This window comes from Antechinus flavipes, chromosome 5 (assembly GCF_016432865.1).
Source record: "Antechinus flavipes isolate AdamAnt ecotype Samford, QLD, Australia chromosome 5, AdamAnt_v2, whole genome shotgun sequence".
Lineage (NCBI taxonomy): Eukaryota > Metazoa > Chordata > Mammalia > Dasyuromorphia > Dasyuridae > Antechinus > Antechinus flavipes.
Window position 1 is genome coordinate 199,074,677 of NC_067402.1, and position 21,819 is coordinate 199,096,495.

Sequence of the window (21,819 nt, forward strand, 5' to 3'; positions counted from 1 at the left end):
ATGCTCAATTCTGATGGATGTGGCTTTTTTCAACAATGAGGTGTTTTAGGTCAGTTCCAATAAACTTATGATGGAGAGAGCCTTCTACATCCAGAAAGAGGACTATAGAGACTGAATGTGGATAACAGCATAGTATTTTCACCTTTTTATTGTTGTTTCCTTACTTTTTGTTTTCTTTCTCATTTTTTTCTTTTTTGATATGATTCTTCTTAGGCAGAATGATAAATATAGAAATATGTATAGAAGAATTGCCCATGTTTAAAATATATTGTATTATTTGATGTCTAGGAAGGAGGATGGAGGAAAGGGGTCAGAAAAGGAATACAAGGTTTTGCAAGGGTGAATGTTGAACACTATCTTTGCATATATTTTGAAAAGAAAAACTGTTATTGTAAAAAAGAAAAAAAAAAAAAAGAAATGATGGACAGGATGCTTTCAGAAAAACTTAAAAAGACTTACACGAACAGATTCCCAGTGAAGTAAGCAGAACAAGGAGAACATTGTACATAGTAATAGTAACAGCAATATTGTAAGGATGATGAACTGTGAAAGACTTAGCTAGTGTGATCAAGGCAAACATCCAATCACAACATAGTATTTTCACCTTTTTTTGTTATTGTTGTTTGCTTGCTTGTTTTTTTTTTTTCTTTCTCAATTTTTTTCCATTTTGATTTGATTTTTCTTCTATAGAATGATAAATGTGGAACTACCTTTAGAAGAATTACACATGTTTAACCTATATTGTATTATTTTCTGTCTAGAGAATAGATGAAGAAGGGGCAAAATGGAGAACTTGAAAGTCAAATTTAAAAAAACTAATGAATGATATAAAAAATAAATAATTCAAGGAAAAAAAAAACATCATTATCTTTCTAAGTCTCTCCTCTATTGCTTTTGTTTAGCTTATAAGTTTGTTTCATTTTCCTCCCAGGTACTCTTGCAAGTCTTTGCAGTTAAGCCTTTTTCTTTTTTGCGAATCTGCTTGTAACTATCATGGTATTATTCCCTCCTCCTGAGTTTTCTTCTTGCATGATACTTGAATAAAAACATTTCCTTTTATATTAGTATCTCTAGCCTTAGTTATCTATTTGGAATTTGATAACAGATCCAGATTCCATGCTCTCCCATACTGCTAGATTAGGTAATCAAGTCCTTTCTAGTCTTGAAATCACTTCCTGGGTTTCTGCTGCTGGCTTCCACTTCCCTTGGTGTGTCTGTGCTCAGTGTTCAACTGCAGACTTCAGTATTTTAGACAGAGCCCTGTGGTCGGCTTTCTATGATCAGGAAACAGGGTCATCTTCTATTCCCCTACAGTTTTCTAGTATAATTTTCTAGTATCCCGTTTCCTTTATCTACTAGGATTTCTGAATACCACCCCTAGATTTTCCTGACAGGGTGCTGCCTTTTCTGTTTCCCAGGGGCTTCCACTGCTGTGATCTACTACTGTTCTTGAGATTTGCCCAGTCAGGATATGGGGTGAGAGGTGGAAGGAGAGGGCTTCCAATCTGTTTCTTAGGTAAAACCCTTCTTCAAACATCTGTATCTTCTTTTGATTCAGTTTGGATTGAAGGAGTTCTATGAACTTTCTCTTTGGAATTTTTGTTCATTATTCAGTCTGGTGCCCCATTTAGATCACTGATGGTATAGAAAATGAACTGAGCTCCTTTGTACCCTTCACCAAACTTGAAAACTTCTATTAACTGATCTTTCCACCTTAAGTCTCTTCCCAAATTCAGTTCATTCACATAGTTGCCATGGTACATTGCTTATTGCCCTTCCTCATCTTGTGCTGAGCTTTTGCACTGATTCTCTTCTTCCTCATCTTTGCCTCTTAAAACCCCTAGATTCCTTCATGATTGAGCTTAGGTGGCAGATTCTGCAGAATTCCAGCCCACTGGACGTGCACTCCCTTCTACCATGTCTTTAGTGTTTTTTGTAAAACTTATGACAGTGCCTGGCACATAATAAAAATGCTTGATTGATAGATTCCTTCATACTGAATACTTAATAAAAGTAGCCTTCACACCAGAGGTACTAGTTAGGCATTGTGCTAAGCAGTGGGGAAGCAAATAAAAATAAGAAACTTATAATCTCCTGGGGGAAGACAATACACAAAAGGAAACAAAGAAGAGATAGAGGAGTGAATGGTAGAAAAGTCAAAGAAATCCCAAAATAATATAGCCAAGTCAGAAATGAAGAGATAGCTGTGCTGAGCCCTGTCCTTAAATAGAGATTTGAGAGTTCATGGCTCCACTCTCCAAACAGAGGAACAGAGGGGAGTCATAAAGGGGTGAATACCAATAATTGGATTTTGCAGGATGATGAGGTTCCTGGGCATGACTCTATTTCATGCTTTATTTCATCTCAATCAATATCAAACCTGACTAACAGTGTGTACCAGCATCAGGTCCACTCCTAACATTCTTTTTGCTACTGGGATTGCCCCATCCCAATTTAATTGTGCTTAGTTATTGTTTTTAGTCATATCTGACTCTTTATGATCCCTTTGGGGATTTTCTTGGTAAAGACACTAGAGTGGTTTGCCATTTCCGTCTCCAATTCATTTTACAAATAAAGAAACTGAGGCAGACAGGGTTAAGTGACTTGTTCAGGATCACACAGCTAGTGAGAGCCTGAGGCCAGATTTTAACTCAGGTCTTTTGACTCAAGGTCCAGTACTCTGTATACTGTGCTACTTGGTTGCCTATACTTAATTAGAAAAAGCAATTATTTTATCTACTTCTAAATAGTCACATGATATTCCACATAAAAGCAAGATAGCAACTTGTTCAAGTACTACTTTTATGTGAATTCCATAAAAAAGAATGAAAAGGATAAGAATAATAGCAATTTATTATTATTATTATTATTATCAGCATCATTCGTGAAGGTATTACTATTACTCCTCAAAGCGTTAGCTACATAGCCCTTAGCAGCCAGCTCTATGTGACTGACAGAGCCCTAAATTCCTTGGTAAAGCAAAACTCTTCTATAAAATCATGTTCTTTCTCCCTGCACTTAGCAGAATCAGAAAAAGCTTACCCTATTTGAAGCCTGATTCTTAATGCCCATCTTTTTTCCAACCCCCATTTCTCCTCACACACTTCCATATCGCATTACAAATAGGATTAAGATACTAATCCTCTGGAATACCCATGCAAAAATATAAATGTATTTCTTGGAAGGTATAATGTTTGATTCATCAGGACCCATTAACATGTTGATACAAATTAGTTCATTAGCTGTCACCTAATACATTTCATGGCCCAAAGAACAGTACTTTTGACAGCAAGGAAAGGTCTCTAGAGAATGAGATTTGTCCAGGCTCCCAATGAAAGACTGGGCATCAAGGAAACTGGACAACGGTTCTAGGCTCTCGAGGAGCAGAAAGGAGAAAAGTTCACTAAGTAAGAAAGTGGCCCTTAAAGGAAAAATAGGACAATGAAGAGAAATGTCATCTCTATTTCATCATTTTGTCTGATGTGGGGTTTTGCTGGACCTAGAAGCTAGATTCAAGAATCTTTCACCCATTCTTAAGTTTAAGAAGCAGGAAAAAAAGAGCCAATGAAGATTCCAAGGGTAAAATTGAGAACCAAGGCATGTCGAAAGAGCAGACAAAGAGAGGGATGAGAATGAAGAGGAAGGTGGCAGACTTACCGGGTACAGCGTGGCTCTTAACTCCAAGTACTGCACATTGTCCTCATAGAACTCCTCCAGACCTCTAGCAAAGTACTCTCTGAATACTGGTGCATAATGGACAAGCCCACTAATAGTGATAAAGATGTTTTCAAACCTTGTCCAAATGATGGCTTGATCTGAATATGCTCTTTCGGGATTCTCCAATACCAGTGTGAAGTTTTGCAGCAAGCTGTCATGAAGCAAAAGGGAATCACACCAGGGAGAAGCTTCAGACAAGGAAGCTTGTGAACTTCTTTGTGAAGTTGTATGATGCTTCCATACCTACATCCTCTTGCATAGTACCAGAGTACTCTCTCTCTCCAGTCAGACAAAATTGACAAAGAAAGGTCATAGTTTCCCTTCCTAGGAACTTATTCCTCGGACTTCTCTGAAATGTCTGAAAGACATCAAAAGAATCCTCTTCTTGTTCCACATCCTTTCAGGATTTGATTCTACTCAAGTTACTTGGCAAGTTATTTTGACTCTAATGGAGAGTTGCATTATAATATTCCATGAAAGGTTTGTGAAAATGTGTCATCCCCCAAGCATATTGTAAGTACCCTAAGACTGAAATAACTTCTTTTGCATCTTCTCATAAAACATTTAGGGCTAATTCACTTTATGTTCCAAACATGTTCCTAAAGAATTATCTTATTTGTAAATCAAATGGGATTCAATTTCCAGCCCAATAATTATCATTTTAATTTAGTTTTCAAATATATTAGAAGAGCTCAATGTTGCAGGTTTTCATATAAGGAAATTGCTTGAAGCAAGATACATTAGGTGTACATTTTCTCTACATATTAGGCCCTAAGTGGATGTTTTTTGACTAGCTAACCAATCTCAACTCTAAAGTTGAGAGCATCCCACCTTAGATCCTTACTAGGTATGGAATATTCAGGAGATCCCAATCATTTTGAGTCCCAATTTCTTTATCTACAAAAACAAGCATAATGATACATCTTGTTTTGTTTACCTCATTTTGTAAACCTTAAAGCTCTGTATAAATGTCAGAGAACTCACCTGTTGTCAAACTCTGTGACATTTTGCAGTTGCCTCCTATACTTCTCTAGCAGAATCCACTCTGAGCAGTCCTCTGGCATTGGGGTTGGAGGTGCAGGGTCAGCAAATCTGAATTTCAGGTTGCCAGATGGAGTGAAACAGAGATGGCAATGGGGTCTGTAGGTAACATTCCTCACCAACCAGTCAACACTCAAGATGCCAAAGTCATGGAGATGTAAAGCAGCTCCTGAGAGGAAGGCAAAACTACAGATTAGGAAATGTCTCACCGAAGTAGAGAATAGATGATCATGTTATTTATGTCCAGGAATTCCTTGGATTCCTTGGCCAAATTTCGTTGAATCCAAACCTTAATAGAAATTTCTGGCTTTAGCGCAAGACCCTTACTTAACTACTCTCTCAAAGTCCTGTTTTGTTTTGTTTTGTTTTTCTGTCTGGAGTCTCCTAAAACCTACTTTGTCTAGTCCAAGTAGGAATGCCAGTGAGATATACCTGATTTCCAAGCAACTGGAAATGTTGAGCTTTGGGACATTTCCTCTGTGTTTTGGGAAGCCTCAGATCATTGAACTATAGCCGTAACTTCATTTGCTCCATCTCCCAGAATGACCATTCCTAAGGTGCCTTCCTCATCATTCAGGAAGCCTTTATTTAGGGCTTCAGTGAGAAAATGGCTCCACAGAGAAACTTGCATTTGGGAGATATTTTCCTGAAATATGAAAGCAGTAACAATGGCAGTCTGTCCCTGGAAACCTGCCTGGCCAGACATTTTTCCAGCCCATTTTGTCCTGAAAGTTCATCTGGATCCAAAGATCTCAGGTACAGCCTCATCTTTCTTTTTTTTTTTTTTCAGAAACAGCCAATTTATTTATTTCCTTTGATTAGTGCTACTTTTTTGTTTTAAAAAGCATTCTTTTGAGGTAGAGAAGTAGTCACTGAGAAATCATAATTTTTTTAAAAAAAAGAATCCAATCCAACATACACAAATGTATATAGACATATGTAAATATGTATCAGTTTAAGAAAGAAGGAGCCATCAGATCTCCATTCTGTATATGTACTATGCTAGACATTATGCCTCATCCCTTAGAATATCTAATATCTTTTAAGATTCAGCTTTATCTTTCTGAGGTGGCAACAGCATTGTTCAGTAATCTTTTGTTTTCCAATGTAGCATTACTGATCATCATCCTCAGTCTGCCCTTTTCAGGTCTATGGGCAAGAACGGGAATTTAGTGACATTAGTTCCCCATTATTTCCTGTCCTTTTCTTTTTTTCTTGTTTTTGTTTATTTCAATAAATACTTCCCAATGACATGTAAAAAATTTTAGTATTCATTTTTAATATTTTGAGTTTCAAATCTTTTCCCTCCTTCTTGCCCCTCTTCCAACTATTGAGAAGGCAAACAATATATCAGTAATGCATGTGAAATCATGCAAAACATATTTTTACATATGCTATGCTGCAAAATAAAATACCCAAAAAATCCCAAGAAAAATAAAGTGTAAAAAGCATCCTTCAATCTGCACTTGCTAGTTCATCAGTTCTACCTGTTCTTTTCCATTCAGTAGAACTGGTAATGAAGAAAAGAATTCCAAAGCATTGTTTTGACTTCAAGTTTTATAGATAATTGGGCTTCCCATCTCTTCTTGAAATTAACCCCTATATAAAGACCCCTACCTTTTGGCATCTTCTTTAAGACATGGAACACCTTACTTTCTTCAATGAATTTCTTGGCCCGGAAGAAGTGCATACTAGGTGGAAATTGATTTTTCTTCATTGCCTCATTAATCTCCACTCTTTTGAGGGCCTTTAGTTTCTCATTAGCTAGCTCTTCTTGTTCTGTTAACAACAGCTCCCCCCCAATTTGCAACATCTTTTCTTTCCTTATAAGAACTTCCCGCTCATCATCTAAGGGAAGGGCCAAGCAGAGAGAAGAGACCACAATGGCCAGCAGTAGGGCTGACCATTTAATCTGACCAATAAGCACCATCAGGACACCTAGAAAAAGAAGAAGGATTTGGGTGAATACCTCTTGGGTAAATCAGAATTACTTGGAACCAATCTGGTGATTCAAGAAGTAAAAATCAGATCAACTGAAAATGAAACAGTAAGGGAATACAATTAAACAAGAATGGAGAATAATAAAAAGAACAGCTAAAGGGATTGCAGAATATTTGAGAACAGTCATCCAATTCACTGGACCACACAATCATCATGCTGTAAATGCATAACACTTAATAGCTTTTAAAGTATTTTGTTAATCATTTCATTTGTTCCTTGTGACCACTTTGTGAAGAGCTTATATAATTAATCCCCATTTTACAGATGATGAAACATGGTCAAAAAAATGAAATGCTTTCCCTAAGGTATGCAGTTAGTAAGTGGCAAAGTCAGGACCAGAAACCAGGATTTCTGGTTTCTATTCCAGAGCTTTTCTCATTATATCATTTTGCTAAAACTCAGGTTTTCTTAACCTCTCATCTTAGATGAACCACTTTACCCTTCTGATGTTCAAGTTCCCTAATCAATTTATCAATTACTATATGTAATGGGACCTAACATGGAGGTACCCTGCATCCTGCATTCTCCTACAACATGCATGAGAGTGGTCTCTTTTAATTTGCTAAGAGAGAAAGGACCTTATCTTTAAAAACTGCCAGACTTTCCTCCACACACTTTATTTTCCTACATACTCCTCCTGCATCTAGAGCATAAAGCTCACAGTTCACCCAAAACAAAATGCTGTGAACTTAACCATGGGGAAGAGATATCTTTCTCTTTCTCTTTTACCCAGCTCTAAGAAAATGGGTTCAGAGTCTCCATGCTGTTTCTTTTGTCCTCAATTTTACCAGACCCAGGAGTTTGAGCAATGGTCATCTTACAGCAGAATTCTAACTTAGGAATCCATTCTGCCCAGCAGGGAAACCCTGAAAAATGATGGTTCCTGGGACTTGAGCCCAAGATAGGTTTGGGACTTGGAACTGGAACTCTGCTCTATAGACACTCTATAGAAAAATAGAATTAAGCTATGAAATTAATCTGTTTCCCCTCCCCAGAAACTAAGGTAGAAGGGGATAAAGATTTGGTCCCACATATTCTGGGAGTAAACTTGTGTGTTTGTGATTATGCCTTTTAAAGTAAATAATCCTTAGCAGAAGTTAATCTTTTAATTACTAAATACAACTAGGGTACAGAGGACATCTCCTCCGTGGAATATCATAGTGGTAGCTGAAGCTATTTGCAAACATCTCAAATATTCCAAGAACCTTAAGGTTCCAGACAATCCTGAGATAGGGTGAAATGTAATATACCTAACTTTCAGGAAGTGATGGTCAAGATAATCAGTATTACATATATATTGAGCACCAATTTACCATATTGTGTTAAATGCTGTGAGGATAAAGTATTGCTATCTATATTTTCATGTCCATGTCTTGTCTAGGAGCTATGTGATCCTAGACAAATTATCTAAACTCTGAGATTTAGTCTGCTCACTTATTAAATTAGGATAGCCATACTTGCACCTACATTTCAGAATTACTGGAAGGAAAACACATCATAAACCTTACATTTTAAATTGGCATGTTACAATAATTAAATTCTTCCTACTTACCCGATTTACTGGTGGTTCTCCTAAAGCACCAAATAAATATTTGTTGATGATGAAGTATTGAAATATTAGCCCTAGGGCCTCTAAGTAATTAGCTAAGGTGTGAAGGGGAGAGAAGGGACAACTATCATAACAATGAAATAAGCTATAAAATAGTGCAGGTGGAGGGTAAGTCTTTCACTTAGGGTGGTGATGAATTATAAAGAATGAAAAAAACAATAAGCCTTTTATGAAATGGATATCTTAAAGAAATACTAAAAATAAGAAAGGAGGGAAGTGTGATATGGTATGCTGAAATTAAGCTTAGAAAATCACCAAATCCAGTATTGGAAGGATACCAGAAACTATTTAGATATTTAACCAGGAGCCTTCAAGAATCCCTAGTTCCAGATTTGCTTTTTCTTGGTCCCTTGTGCTTATTATGTGCCTTATGCCTACTTCCTCTCCTGATGCTATTACCCAGGATAATAACAATCCCTAGATTCCTCAACCTAGAAAAACACCAGCGTCTCCACAAAGTTCTCTCTATTCAGTAACTTTAAATCATAACATTTTCTGCCTACTGTGTGAAGACACAGTGGTAAACAGTCTACCTTCACAAAGTTCCATTTTCACTTTACTCCACTCCCATTAAAATCTTTACTGGGGGAAAAGGAAATGACTTTAAATATGAATTTTTTTTAAAAAAACAAACACTAACAAACTAATCGTCTATGCCTGTGTCACTCAAACTGTTCTGCTACATAGGTCCTTGTCCTGACGAATCTCTGAAGGCAGGAATTATATTACAATCTCTAGATACTCCACTGAAAAGCATTTTCCTGCATGTTCTCCACCCTTCTTAAATTATTGCATCTCAGAACCCTATCCCACAGAATTTCATTTACCTCAAGGCAGCTCCAGAAAATGTAGACAGCAAGCTTCTTCTCCCAGACAATTGCTTCAACAAAATCAAATTGAGTTCACCAGCTCATTTAACTTCCTGTGAGGAAGTTTCACTTCACCCAATATATTCAGTTTCACTTCAAGTATATATTCCTTCAAACTGGGGATGAAACAGAGTTGAGGAGAAGGTCCTCTGAAAACCAAAAATGGCTGAGTCAAATCACTAGTTCCAAGAAAGTTAGAATTAAGTGACAGAAGATTAAGGCTCTAAATTATGGGGTCCAAAAAGAAGAATGGGGTACTTATTACCAAATTCACAATACTCTTGGAAAACACTTCCTGTCTATAAAATTACTGTCGATTACAAAATAACTGATTAAGTGTGAGAGAAAAGTCTTCAATTTTATTTAACTTTTTAAAGGAGAAAGATGATTGCTATTCATCCTCAGAGAAAGAACTAATGGTGTCTCACTATAGATTGAAGCTTTGTTTTTTTACTTTACCTTTCTTGAGGGTTTTTCGCTGATTATGTTTTCTTTGAAAACATGATTATTATGGAAATGTTTTACATGACCACACATATATAACCTGTATCAAATTGCTTGTCTTCTCAAAGGGAGGGAGGAGTGGAAGGAAGGAAAAAGGAAGAGAATTTGGAATTCAAAATTTTTAAACAAATGTTAAAATTTGTTTTTATATGTAATTAAGGGAAAATAAAACACTAAACAAAAAAAGAAAGATGAAGTGAAACTAATAAATGGTATTTGTAGTAAAAGGAGGGAAAAGAAAGATAATTTGGAATTCAAAGTTTTTAAAACAAATGTTAAAATTTGTTTTTATATGTAATTAAGGGAAAATAAAACACTAAACAGAAAAAGAAGAAAGATGAAGTGAAACTAATAAATGCTATTTGTAGATCTCATTTAAACATTATCATTTTCTTAACACTTAGCACAGTGTTAGAAAAAACCATGATTGATGTATATTTGGGGAATTCTAGAAAATAACTAAAAAACTGGTTGAAATAATTAACAACTTTTTTTAAAAGTTGCAGGATATAAAATAAACTCCCATGAATCATTAACATTTCTTTATATTACCAGCAGCAAGAGATAGAAAGAGAAATATATTTAAAATAATTGTTAACAATATAAAATACTTGGAGGTCTATCTGCCAAGACAAAAGAAGCTAGATGAACACAATTACAAAATATTTTTCATACAAATAGTCAAATCTAAACAATTGGAAAAATATTAATTGTTGATAGATAGGCAAAGTCAATATAACAAAAAGGACAATTCTACCTACATTATTCAGTGCCATGACAATCAAACGACCAAAAAATTGTTTTATAGAGCTAGAAAAAAATAACAAAATTCATCTAGAAGAACAAAAGTTCAAGAATGTCAAAAGAATTGATGAAAAAAATTTGAATGAAAATTTGAATACTAGATTTCAAAGTATTTTACAAAATGATAATCATCAAAACAATCTGGTAGGCCAGTTTCAATGGTTTTGTGATGGAGAAAGCCATCTGCACCTGGAGAGAGGACTATGGTGACTGAGTATGGGTCACAACATAGTATTTTCACTCTTTTTGTTATAGTTATTTGCTTGCATTTTGTTTTCTTATTTTTTTCCTTTTTTGATCTGATTTTTCTTGTGCAGCATGATAATTGTGGAAATATGCATAGAAGAATTGCCCATGTTTAACTGTCTAAGGGAAGGGGTGGGGGAAAGAGGGAGAAAAATTTGGAACACAAGGTTTTACAAGAGTGAATGCTGCAAATTATCTATGCATATGTTTTAAAAATAAAAGTTTTAATTAAAAAACCAATCTGGTATTGGCTAAGAGATAGAGCGGTGATCAGTGGGATAGATTATATACACAAGACACAGTAGTAAATGACCATAGTAATCTAGTGTTTGATAAACCCAAAGCTTTTGGGACAAGAATGCACTATTTGACAATAACTGCTGGGAAAACTGGAAAGCAGTTTGGCAGAAACTAAGTATAGATTGACAACTCCACCTGATACTTTAGGAAAATAATTTTGGTGGTTGAAAAGAAGATGGACTAGAGTAGACAGAGATCCAAGGCAGGTAGACCTATCAGAAGGATATTAGAGGTTTGGCAATTGTCAATGCTGTAAAGTTACCGATATATATAACCTATAAATAAAAGACTATTAAAATAAAAAAAAGAAGGATATTACAAAAGTTTAAATGGTGATGAGGAAGTAATAAAGGCTTATATCAGGTGTTAACAGAATCAGAGGGGAGAAGGGGAATCTTCAAGAGTTATTGCAAAGATGAAATCAATGGGTCTTGACTACATATTCAACTTTGGGGGATCAGAGTAGGGAGTAGGGAGTAAGACATCTAATATTCAGTAGATAAGGTACCCAGGTAACAGGTGGTGGGAAAGGGGTTGGCAATGTGAAGAATTCATATGAGACATTTATCAATCACAAAGGATGCCATCTGCTAAATCAAATATGATTAAACAAGATGCTTCAGGAGACATAGATTTTTTCAAGTCAGAGGGAAGAGAGATAGAAAAGTAAGGGCAGGGTTTAGAGAGTTGGGGAGGACTTAGAGTGGGTCCTATTCAACAACAAACTAGCATGAGTACCTATATGACCAATAAAACTGTGAGTGACCAGCTAAGTGAATGTGATGATTGAGTCTTGTTGGAATCCTTACAAACTGCTAACTAATTAGAGTTGATCTAATCTTACAAGAAGATTTTGGCCAGAACCTGAAACAAGGTACTAAGTAGAACTAATTAGTACAATGCTTGTGTTTACACCTTTGTGTTCACACCTCCCTTAAAGCTCTTTGGGCCAGAGAGCACTATGGGAGAAAACCCATAATCCCATTCTCTCAGAAGATTCACATATAAGGCCAATGAGGAGAGAGAGCTATTCCAGAATACATTTTTCCTCTTGGCTGGCTGGTCGCAGAGGAGAGTTCAGCTGGACTGGAGAGGAGCGACTCTGGTGCAGAGAGCACTTTGACAGATTTCAGCGGAATTATTCCAGAAGCCCTCTCTCCAAGGCAAGGCAGAATATTTTCCACTTGGCTGGCTGGTGGCAGACGAAGAGTTTTCAGAGGATAAAGCTACGAGTGAGAGTTCAGTGGACAACCAGATTCATCTTCATCTCATACCACTGTGGTAGGTGGCTGGGCTCCTGCACGCCCCCCACTAAGACCAAGCTGGTCTGAAAGACTCACCGGAAAGCTAGCCGAGCCCCAAGTGAAGGAGACAAGAGATTCATTCCATCTCTGTGCTGGTTGGAGGCTGAAGAAAGCAGAGGCAGAGGCTGAAGGACAGAACCTTTGGATTTGGAGACATTCGGAGGGCTCTAAGCTAAACCGGCTGTGTTTTGAGAAGAACAAGAACCCCAACATTTGAACTCACTACAGAATCTGTCTTAGATATCCTAATCAAGACAGTCTCAGGAGCTGTGGGACAAAGGAGGAGAATGGATGAATAAAGTTCTAACAGTGGAGGCAGGACAGACTCATTAAAGTTCCTGTTCCACATCAGTTATGAGTCTGAAGGACTGTCATAAAGAAAGGCTATCCGTGGAATAAAACAAATATCAATAAAATTTTATTAAATTTAATAGGGCCCTTCTCCTTTCACTCTTCTCTCTAGTATGTTAAGTCACTATTCTAGGTCAAACTAAGCCTGGTTTTTTGCTGTTTGTGACTCATCTGCTGAGAATCTCCTAACTAACTCAAGCCAGAAGAACTAATTATGTACATTAGTACACCTGTTAGAAGAAACAGTTTTTGTTTGATGGGCCTTTTGGCTCCAGTCCTCCAACTGACAATAAAGGATTCCATCAGGGACAGAGAAGAGTTCTTTTCTACACAATGGCCCTGAGGGCTTGTAATGGGAGTCCCTGACTGCCTTCTTCTTTCATTTTATGTTACCTTTCCTTTTGTAAAGCACTTTGTAAGCACCTAAAAATTCCAGATGGGCACTGTAACTATAGCACAGCACGATTAGACTTGAGCCAATGATTTCCTTAGCATAGGAGATGGAAAGGAAAGGAATAAACATTTTATAGTACCTTCTATATGCCAAACCCTGTGCTAAAGTTGTTTTATTTCACAAACATTATCACAGTTAATCTTCATAATAACCCTCTGAGGTGGGTGCTCTTATTATCCCCATTTTACAATTGAAAAAAAATTGAAGCAAACAGAGGTTAAATTACTTTCTCAGGGCCACATAACTAGTGACTGCCTGAGACTGGGTTGGAACTCAAATCTATCTGATTCAAGGTTAACCACTCTATCTACTGAGCCATCAGTTGCCTCATGATGAAATCTCACTGGAATGAAGTTTAAGCAGAGCTGTTTGATCAGACAATAGTCAACAAATTTATTGATGAATAAAGAATGAGTAAGTGGGAAAATATCTAGTAAATCTTTACTGTATAGTCCTGGAGATACAAATACAAAAGCCAAGTCCTTTTGGATCAAAGATCTCAAGATTCTAATATTCTATATTCTAATATTCTAATATTCTAATAAAGGAGGTAACACAAAAAGGGAAGGGGTGGCCAGGAAGGGATACTTTGGTTCAGAAAGTTACAGGGATGGTGAAGGGAACCAAATGAAGAAGACAGACACACTCTATTGAGGAATAATGGCAGAGTTTAAGGTTTGTGACTCGAAACCAGAGAGAAAGATTTGTCTTTAATAAGACAGCTATCATGAAAAAAATTAGAACATACCTAAATAAAAAGTGAATAGCTTGAAGCAGTATATGAAGGATGGGGCAAAAGGGGAGCGATCTGAATCAAATGAAATTAATATAAAATTCTTGCCTTAGAAGATAAATTGGCAGGAGTGGTTGAACATTTAACAAAACAAGATTTAAGGACAACTCAAGAAAAACACTTGTAAAATTTAAAACCAAAGACTAGTAGAGCTACAAGAAAGAGTTTTAGAGTAACAATATAAACGATTTGGACATGTATACTTATTTTGTATTTAATTTATACTTTAACATATTTAACATATATTGGTCATCTTGCCATCTAAGGAAGGGAGTGGGGGGTAAGGAGGGGAAAAATTGGAACAAAAGGTTTGGCAATTGTCAATGCTGTAAAATTACCCATGCATATAACTTGTAAATAAAAAGCTATTAAAAATTAACAAAAAAAATTCAAGAATAAACTGTTGGTTAAATTTTTTTAAAAAGAGTAACAATATAAAAATCATTAGTTTCCCCCCCAAAAAAAAAATCAAAGAAAGAGCCTCTAACTAGTATTTTTAAAAGTCTGTGTAACATAACATAAGGTTATTATGAATGTAAGTTTATAACATAAAAGAAATAATTCTATAATGAATTCATGAAAATAAGAAAATGTGAGTATTTCAATATATAAAAAAGAAAAAGAGCTTTGTATATGAAACTAAATTAGTGTTATATAGGGTTTTTTAAAGTGTATATTAAATTTAATACAATGGTAACAAAATTGTCCTATTTGTCTAAATCCCCTTCTGAACTTCCTTTTGGTCTCCTCTGTCTGCTCTTTCATTATGTTGTCCATTTATCCAAGTATCACTGAGTCAAAGGGTAGGTACAACTTACTGATTTTTTTTTTTTATATATAGTTAGAAATGGCTTGCCAAAATGGTAGACCAAATTCACCACTGCACAAATAGTATATTAATGTGCCTATTTTCCCACAACTTCTCCAATAATTAACTTTTTTCTTTTTTTTTATCATTTTTGTTAATCTGATGGGCATGAGTTGGGAACCTCAGGGATTTTTAAATTTGTATTTCTTTTTATTAATGATTTGAAGCATTTATTCATATAGTTGCCAGTTGCTTATATTTCTTTCCATGAACATTGTCCCAATCTTTTAATCATTTACAAATTGAGAAATGGCTCTTGTTTCTATATATTCATATCAATTCCCTAAATATTTTGGCTATCAGACCTTTATCAGATAAATTTGCCACAAAGGTATTTTCCCCACCCTTTTTCTTTTCTAACTGAATTATTTTTGTTTGTGCAAAAGCTTTTTAACTTTATGTAATCAAAAAAAATTCTTTTTATCTTTTTATTTTATCTCCAGGCCTTGTTTAATCAAAATCTCTTTTTCTACCTATAGTTATCAAAATTATCTCTTTCCTTTTTTCTCCACTTTGTTTATGTTATTAGCATTTATATTTAAGTCATGTATCCAGTTGAGCTTATTGTAGTGTGTGGTATTAGCTATTGTTCTCAATCTAATTTCCATCAAACTAGTTTAAAGTGTTTTCTTTTTTTACATTTAATTTTTTTCTTAATTACATGTAAACAAAAATTTTTTTAACATTTGCTTGTGTGTTTTTTTTTTTAAATTTGGATTCCAAATTTTCTCCCTCTCTTCGTCTCCTCCTTTCTTCAGAAGATAAATAATTTGATATGGATTAAATATGAGTTTCTAGTATTTTTAGGAATTTTTGCCAAATACAGTTAGAGACCAGAGTTAATCACTTAAGGAAAATTCCCAAAAGTAGCTGCATCAAGAGGAATAACAATAGAAATCATTGGACATCCTCAAAGAGAAATATCAGATTCAACCTAGTTGAATTACCTAAACTTGTCATCAACCTCTTAGATTTCAATGACAAAAAGACAATTTTACAAGTAACTCAGAAGGAAAAAAGTGTGATTTGTTAAGCTAACCCAGTTAAAATCTTATCAAATTCAATGAGTATTTATAATACCCTTTTAGATGCGAGACACTGGATATGTAAAGATAAAAGGAAAAAGCAATTCCTAGCCACAAAAAAAGCTTATATGCCACATATATATAAACACACCACACACACGTGTGTATATGTGTTTATATATTAATGAATTATGTATATATGTATGTATGTGCATGTATGTGTGTATAAAAATCCCATGCTTAACTGCAGCATCCTTGAGGAATGTGAGGGGATAAAAGGAAAGGAATAAAGTAAAAACTGCATAAGTAGAGAACAAAAGAATAACTTACAAGGAAGAAATGAAAAGATGGACATTCACAAATATAATCTCTTTTATTATTACATATGCTTTTTTGAAGTGGAAATTTATTGTTACATATTTTGAATCCTCCCTAATGTTCTGCTGAGCACATGACAATGTTTTGTTTTGGTTTTGTTTTCCTTTTCTATTTTTTTAGTTTTTAAAAAGCTTATAAGCTCCTAGGATAATGATAAATGTTAAAGAGGATATGGGGAAAATGAGACAATAATACATTGCTGGTGGAGTTGTGAACTGATCCAACCATTCTGAAGAGCAATTTGAAACTATACCCAAAGGGCTATCAAACTATGCATACTCTTTAATCCCCACAGTGTGTCTATTGGGCCTCTATTCTAAAGAGATCATAAAAAAGGGAAAAAGACCCACGGGCCAAAAATGTTCTTGGTAACCCTTTTTGTATGGCAAGAAACTGGAAAGTGAGTGGATGCCCATCAGTTGGAGAATGGCTGAACAAGTTATGGTATACGAATATTATGCAATATATATTGTTCTATATTAATAGTTCGATTTCAGAAAGGCCTGAAGAGATCTGCAAGAACTGATGCTAATAAAGTGAGTAGAACCCAAGAGAACATTATACACAGTGGCAATAAGATTATGTGATGCTCAACTCTAATGGACGGGGCTCTTCTCAACAATGAGGTGATTCAGGACAATTCCAATGAACTTGTGATGGAGAAAGGCATCTGCATCCAGAGAGAGGACTGTGAGAATTGAGTATGGACCACAACATAGCATTTTTACTTTTTTTGTTGTTTCCCTGCTTTTTATTTTCTTTCTTCTTTCTGATCTGATTTTTCTTGTACAGCATGATAATTGTGGGAAGTATATATAGAAAACTGAACATGTTTTAACATATATTGGATTGCTTGCTGTCGAGGGGAGGGAGATAGGGGGGAGGGAGAGAGAAAAACTTGGAACACAAGGTTTTGCAAGATTGAATCTTTGCATATATTTTGAAAACAAAAAGCTATTTTTTTTAAAGGATTCTAATAAAAAGAGCTGAGTCTCAGAGAATTCTGAAGCTAATGTGAGAAAAGAGGTGCATTCTAGGAATGCACCAAGGGAACAGCCTATGAAAAGTTGTGGTTGTGAAAGATAGAATGCTGATTTGGAGGATCACGGGGCAGTTTGGCTTGAACATAAAGGATTAATGCCGAATAATGAAAAATATACTTGGAAACATTGGTTGGCGTCAGGTCATCCAGTATTAGCTAGTCAGTAAGCATGGCACAGTGGATAGAATGTAAGACCAGGAGTCAGGAATGTTCATCTTCATGAGCAAAAATCTGGCCTTAAACTCTTACTAGATGTGTGACCCTGGATAAGTCTTCTAACTTTGTTTGCCTCAGTTTCCTCATCTATATTGATCTGGAAAAGGAAATGACAAACCACTCTAATATCTCTGGAAACGCCAAAAGGGGTCACAAAGAGTCAGACATGATTTAAAAATGACTGAAAAAGACAGAAGACAACAAAAATCTTCCTTTCAGTCTTCCTTCAGGAAGAAGGTAGGCTATGGTTACAGAATGTTGAATATGCTGTCAAATGGGTTGACTTAAGTTGATTTTGCTTAACTTTTTTTTTAAATGATACAAGTAAAGATTCAAAACATAGAGAAGCAAGAGAAATATAATCTGAAATTACCAGGACATAAAAGTAAAAGGCATCAATAAAACTTTTTTTCAAATAAAAGTTCAGGCATAATTTATAGCAAATTAAGAAAAAATGGACTTTGGCCTCAAAATCTTTTAAGCAGCTAAACTACAAATAATAGTTGAAGATTATAAAATGTATGTTTAAGTTTCCCACTAGGAAAAAAAAAAAGTAATGGCTAAAGCTTTTTGATATGCAGAAACAAATCTAGAGGAAATTCCTAGAAAAGCTTTTTTCAGGAAAACATTGATATGTAAATCAACTGTGAACATCCTGTAGGACCACCTTTAAAACTCAGAATCACTAAATAACCAGGAGTTTCCATGTAAATGTTAGATTGGGATAATAAAATGACAGTAAAAATTTTATGACCTGAAATTGGCACAAGGATGGGGGCAGAAGAATTAGGTTAAGGATTTATTATAGATGTTTCCCAAGATAAACCAAAATCCAGAAAGGTTGCTATGATCTGTGGTGGTCTCAATTATTCAACACAATAATTAAATGCCAGTCAAATGACCAAATGAAATATTTGCAAAGCTCATTTCATTCCATTCCTCTCTCTGTACATGATTTTAGGGATACAAAAATAATGAATAAGAAAAAAATCCCTGTTAACAAGAAGTTTACATTCTAATGAGCAGTCAATAAAACATATAGAACTATAAACAGAATAATTAAATATAAATATAAAGTAGTTAAACATAAGGTAATTTGAGAGGGAGGGAATTAGTAATTGAAAGGAGAAATTCAGTTTCAAGGAAAAGGAACTCAGTTATCAGAGGAAAAATTCCTTATTAATGCTGCTCTGGAACAGCAAAATGATAACAGACTGGAAAAATTGGCAATTGTCTTCAAGGAGTTTGAAGAACAGACTCCAGACAGAACATCAGAATGATAGGAATATAGACATAGCTTATCTCCCTCATTGAAATGATCTTAGGATCATCTATTTCAAGGAAAGAAAGGCTTTGGTTTGATAAACAAACACAAGATAATTTTGACAGACAATTTGTACTTGTGAAATCAATAAAGAAATATGATATTTGCATACTAAATGCAATGTAATAATATAATACAATATGTTGTATTTTGGATTATAGTATGTATTTTATATATCATATCTGTTCTATTGATCTCTCTATTTTTCAACCACACCAAATGATTTGATGACTACTGCTTTATAATACAGTTTGAAGTCTGGAAATGCTATTCTTTCTTCATTTTTACTTTTTTTTATGATTTCCCTTAATATTCTAGATTTTTTGGTGTGTGTTTTTTTTTTTAAGTTCTTTTATCAAGTTCTATGAAGTGCTCCCTGGTAATTTTACATACATACATACATACATACATACATACACACATATATACATATATATGTATATAATTAAAAGTATAAATTTACTTTGGTACTATAGTCATTTTTATTGTGTTGACACAGCCTAACCATGAACATGAAATATTTCTCTACGTATTTAAATTGTTTATTTCTTTAAGGAACATTGTAATTGATTCTATAGACGTCTTTTATGTGCTTTGGGAGACTGGTCCTCAAATATCTTATGCATTTACAGCTATTTGGGATAGTATTTTCCTTTCTTCTTGTGTTTAATTATTATTGCATATTAATGCTGTTGACTGAATTGAAATCTGCCTTCAGATTGTGTGACCCTGAGTAAGTCACTTAAATCATTTCCTCAGTTTCCTTAATTGTAAAATGGGGGTAAATTATAGCACTATCCTAGGGTTGTTGTGAGATTTAAAGGAGATAATAATTATAAAACAATTGTAAAGTGCAAATTGTAATGCACAGTGCCTGGCACATAAGTATTAATATAAATGTTAATCGATGGTAATAGTACTAATAATTGGCATATTCTGAAATGAGGCAACATGGAAAAGGAGATTCCATGGGGTGAGTACTACAAGAAAGAGGCAGAAAGAACCTAGAGGACAGAGCTTAGAATGGATACCTTGAAGCTTAGATGGCATGAAGGTTACAGAGAAAAGAGATCAGATGATTATAGCATTAATAAATCCAAGAATGAGGGTCTAGAGTAAACAGAAAGAGAAAACAGATAATAAAAAGAATGAAGAAAATCCCTTTTGGAAAGGGGAATGAAAAATGAAGTTTAAAAGTTAAGTACAGGACTACATAAAGAAGAAAAGAGAAAGATGGACTATCCGATGAGAAAAATGGATCAGTAGAGAGACAATGGGAACAGTCATCTTTTTTGTTTTCTAGCTTTTTATTTAGAAATTATATGCATGGGTAATTTTATAGCATCTTAAAGTCATCTTAAAGATCAAACTAATAGAAGGAACATTATATACTTATGTTTACAGCAGAAGAGGGGATTTCAAAATAACTTTCTGTACAGAAAATATTAATGCATCTAAGATAAGAAGAGAAGTGGTCAAAAGAATCTTTGTATAAAATTTCTGTGATAAGGGCTTGGTATCCATGATATAAAACAACTGGGCATCTAGATAGTACAGTGCAGAGAGCACTTCAAATCTGCCCTCAGTCATTTACTGGCTACGTGATCCTAGGTAAATTACTAAACCCTGCTTGCCTCAGCTCCTCATCTGTAAAATGAGCTAGAGAAGGAAATAGCAGACCACCCCAGTATCTGTTTTAAAAAAAAGGGGGGGGGATCAAAAAGCATCAGTTATGACTGAAAAATGACTGAATGACAAAAATATCACATTAAAGTTTTAAAAATTTTTAAATGAACAATTAATAAATATATAGAAGACTAGTGGCTATTTCTCAATAAATAAAAGGCCAAAGGATATTAACAAATAGTTCTTAGGATATTAACAAATAGTTTCCTCTCTCCACCATGCTGCTTATGTAATACATTACTTCTCTAGTTATCTTAATTTTCTTTATTTGCTTCAAAATCTCCCCCCAGTCCACGATTTTCCATTCCTCCAAGTGTTCGAACTCCCCTCCAAAATATGGCATTGAGTAGATTTTTCAAGTACCAAATGCCCCAGACTACACCCAGCATAGTCTTCATATTCCCTTCAAAGAAAATCTTTTGTCATTCACATGAACATTCATCAGCAAAGCAAGGCTTGTTCCTTTCCCTAACCTCTTCAATCTTCACCCCCTCCTCCTCACTCATGTCTCTACAGACTTCTCTTCTTGAGACCACAAATGTCAACTTCCCTTCATTGCTAGCTTTCAATTTGACTAAGAATAGTCTTCTCTACATTCTTTTTCTCCCCCTTTTCATGTACCCTTCCATTTTCATATATTGTACAGAATAGTCTTGTGTTATTTGAATTTTATTTCCTTTGTATGTGAAAGTCTTTCTACTGATCACATGAAGAATTTGTCTCTGAATTGAATTTTAAAATTTAATCACTTTTAATCACAAGTTTGAAGCCTTGGAGTTCTTTCTGGAGGCAATCTATAAATTATTTCAATTGGTATTTTATTATCTGTGTCTAAAAGTTCTGGGAAGTTCTCTTGTATATTTTCTTGCATTTTGTTATGTAGGTTTTTAGGTCTTGTCATCTTCTTCTGTATGACATATGATCCCTAGGTTCTCTTTACACACTGTCTCCAAAATCAGTTTGTTTCTCTTGGAGAGGGAACATATTTTCTTTTAATATTATCATTTTTTTACTTTTCTTACACTAGATTCTCTTTCACTTCTGTGTACTTGCATCCCAAACTATTATTCTCTCATTTCTTTGGTGACATTTGCCAAAACAGATTCCAGTTTTTCTATTTTGCCCATTATTTTTGCTGTGTAATCCATAAATTTTGCTTTCATAATTCTCATTTCCCATTCTAAACCACTCAGGAACAATGTGTTGTGGCTCTGTATTCTCTATAAATTGCACAGGGCCCTCTGTCTCATCAAGTTGTTAGGTTATTCTTTGTCTTATAGTATTTAT

At 34.8% G+C, this 21,819-nt stretch overlaps 1 protein-coding gene across 1 annotated transcript in view; it reads right to left on the reverse strand.

Moving 5' to 3' along the window:
* Positions 1-21,819, reverse strand: part of ADA2 (adenosine deaminase 2) — an 80,951-nt gene that overhangs the window by 24,526 nt on the left and 34,606 nt on the right. Inside the window, exons 2-5 of the mRNA XM_052000645.1 lie at positions 9,196-9,386; positions 6,376-6,696; positions 4,702-4,927; positions 3,658-3,868 (exon numbers count right to left, since the gene is read on the reverse strand). Coding sequence (XP_051856605.1) covers positions 3,658-3,868; positions 4,702-4,927; positions 6,376-6,688 — 750 coding nt within the window. The 5' untranslated portion in view covers positions 6,689-6,696; positions 9,196-9,386. The remainder of the gene's footprint in view (positions 1-3,657; positions 3,869-4,701; positions 4,928-6,375; positions 6,697-9,195; positions 9,387-21,819) is intronic.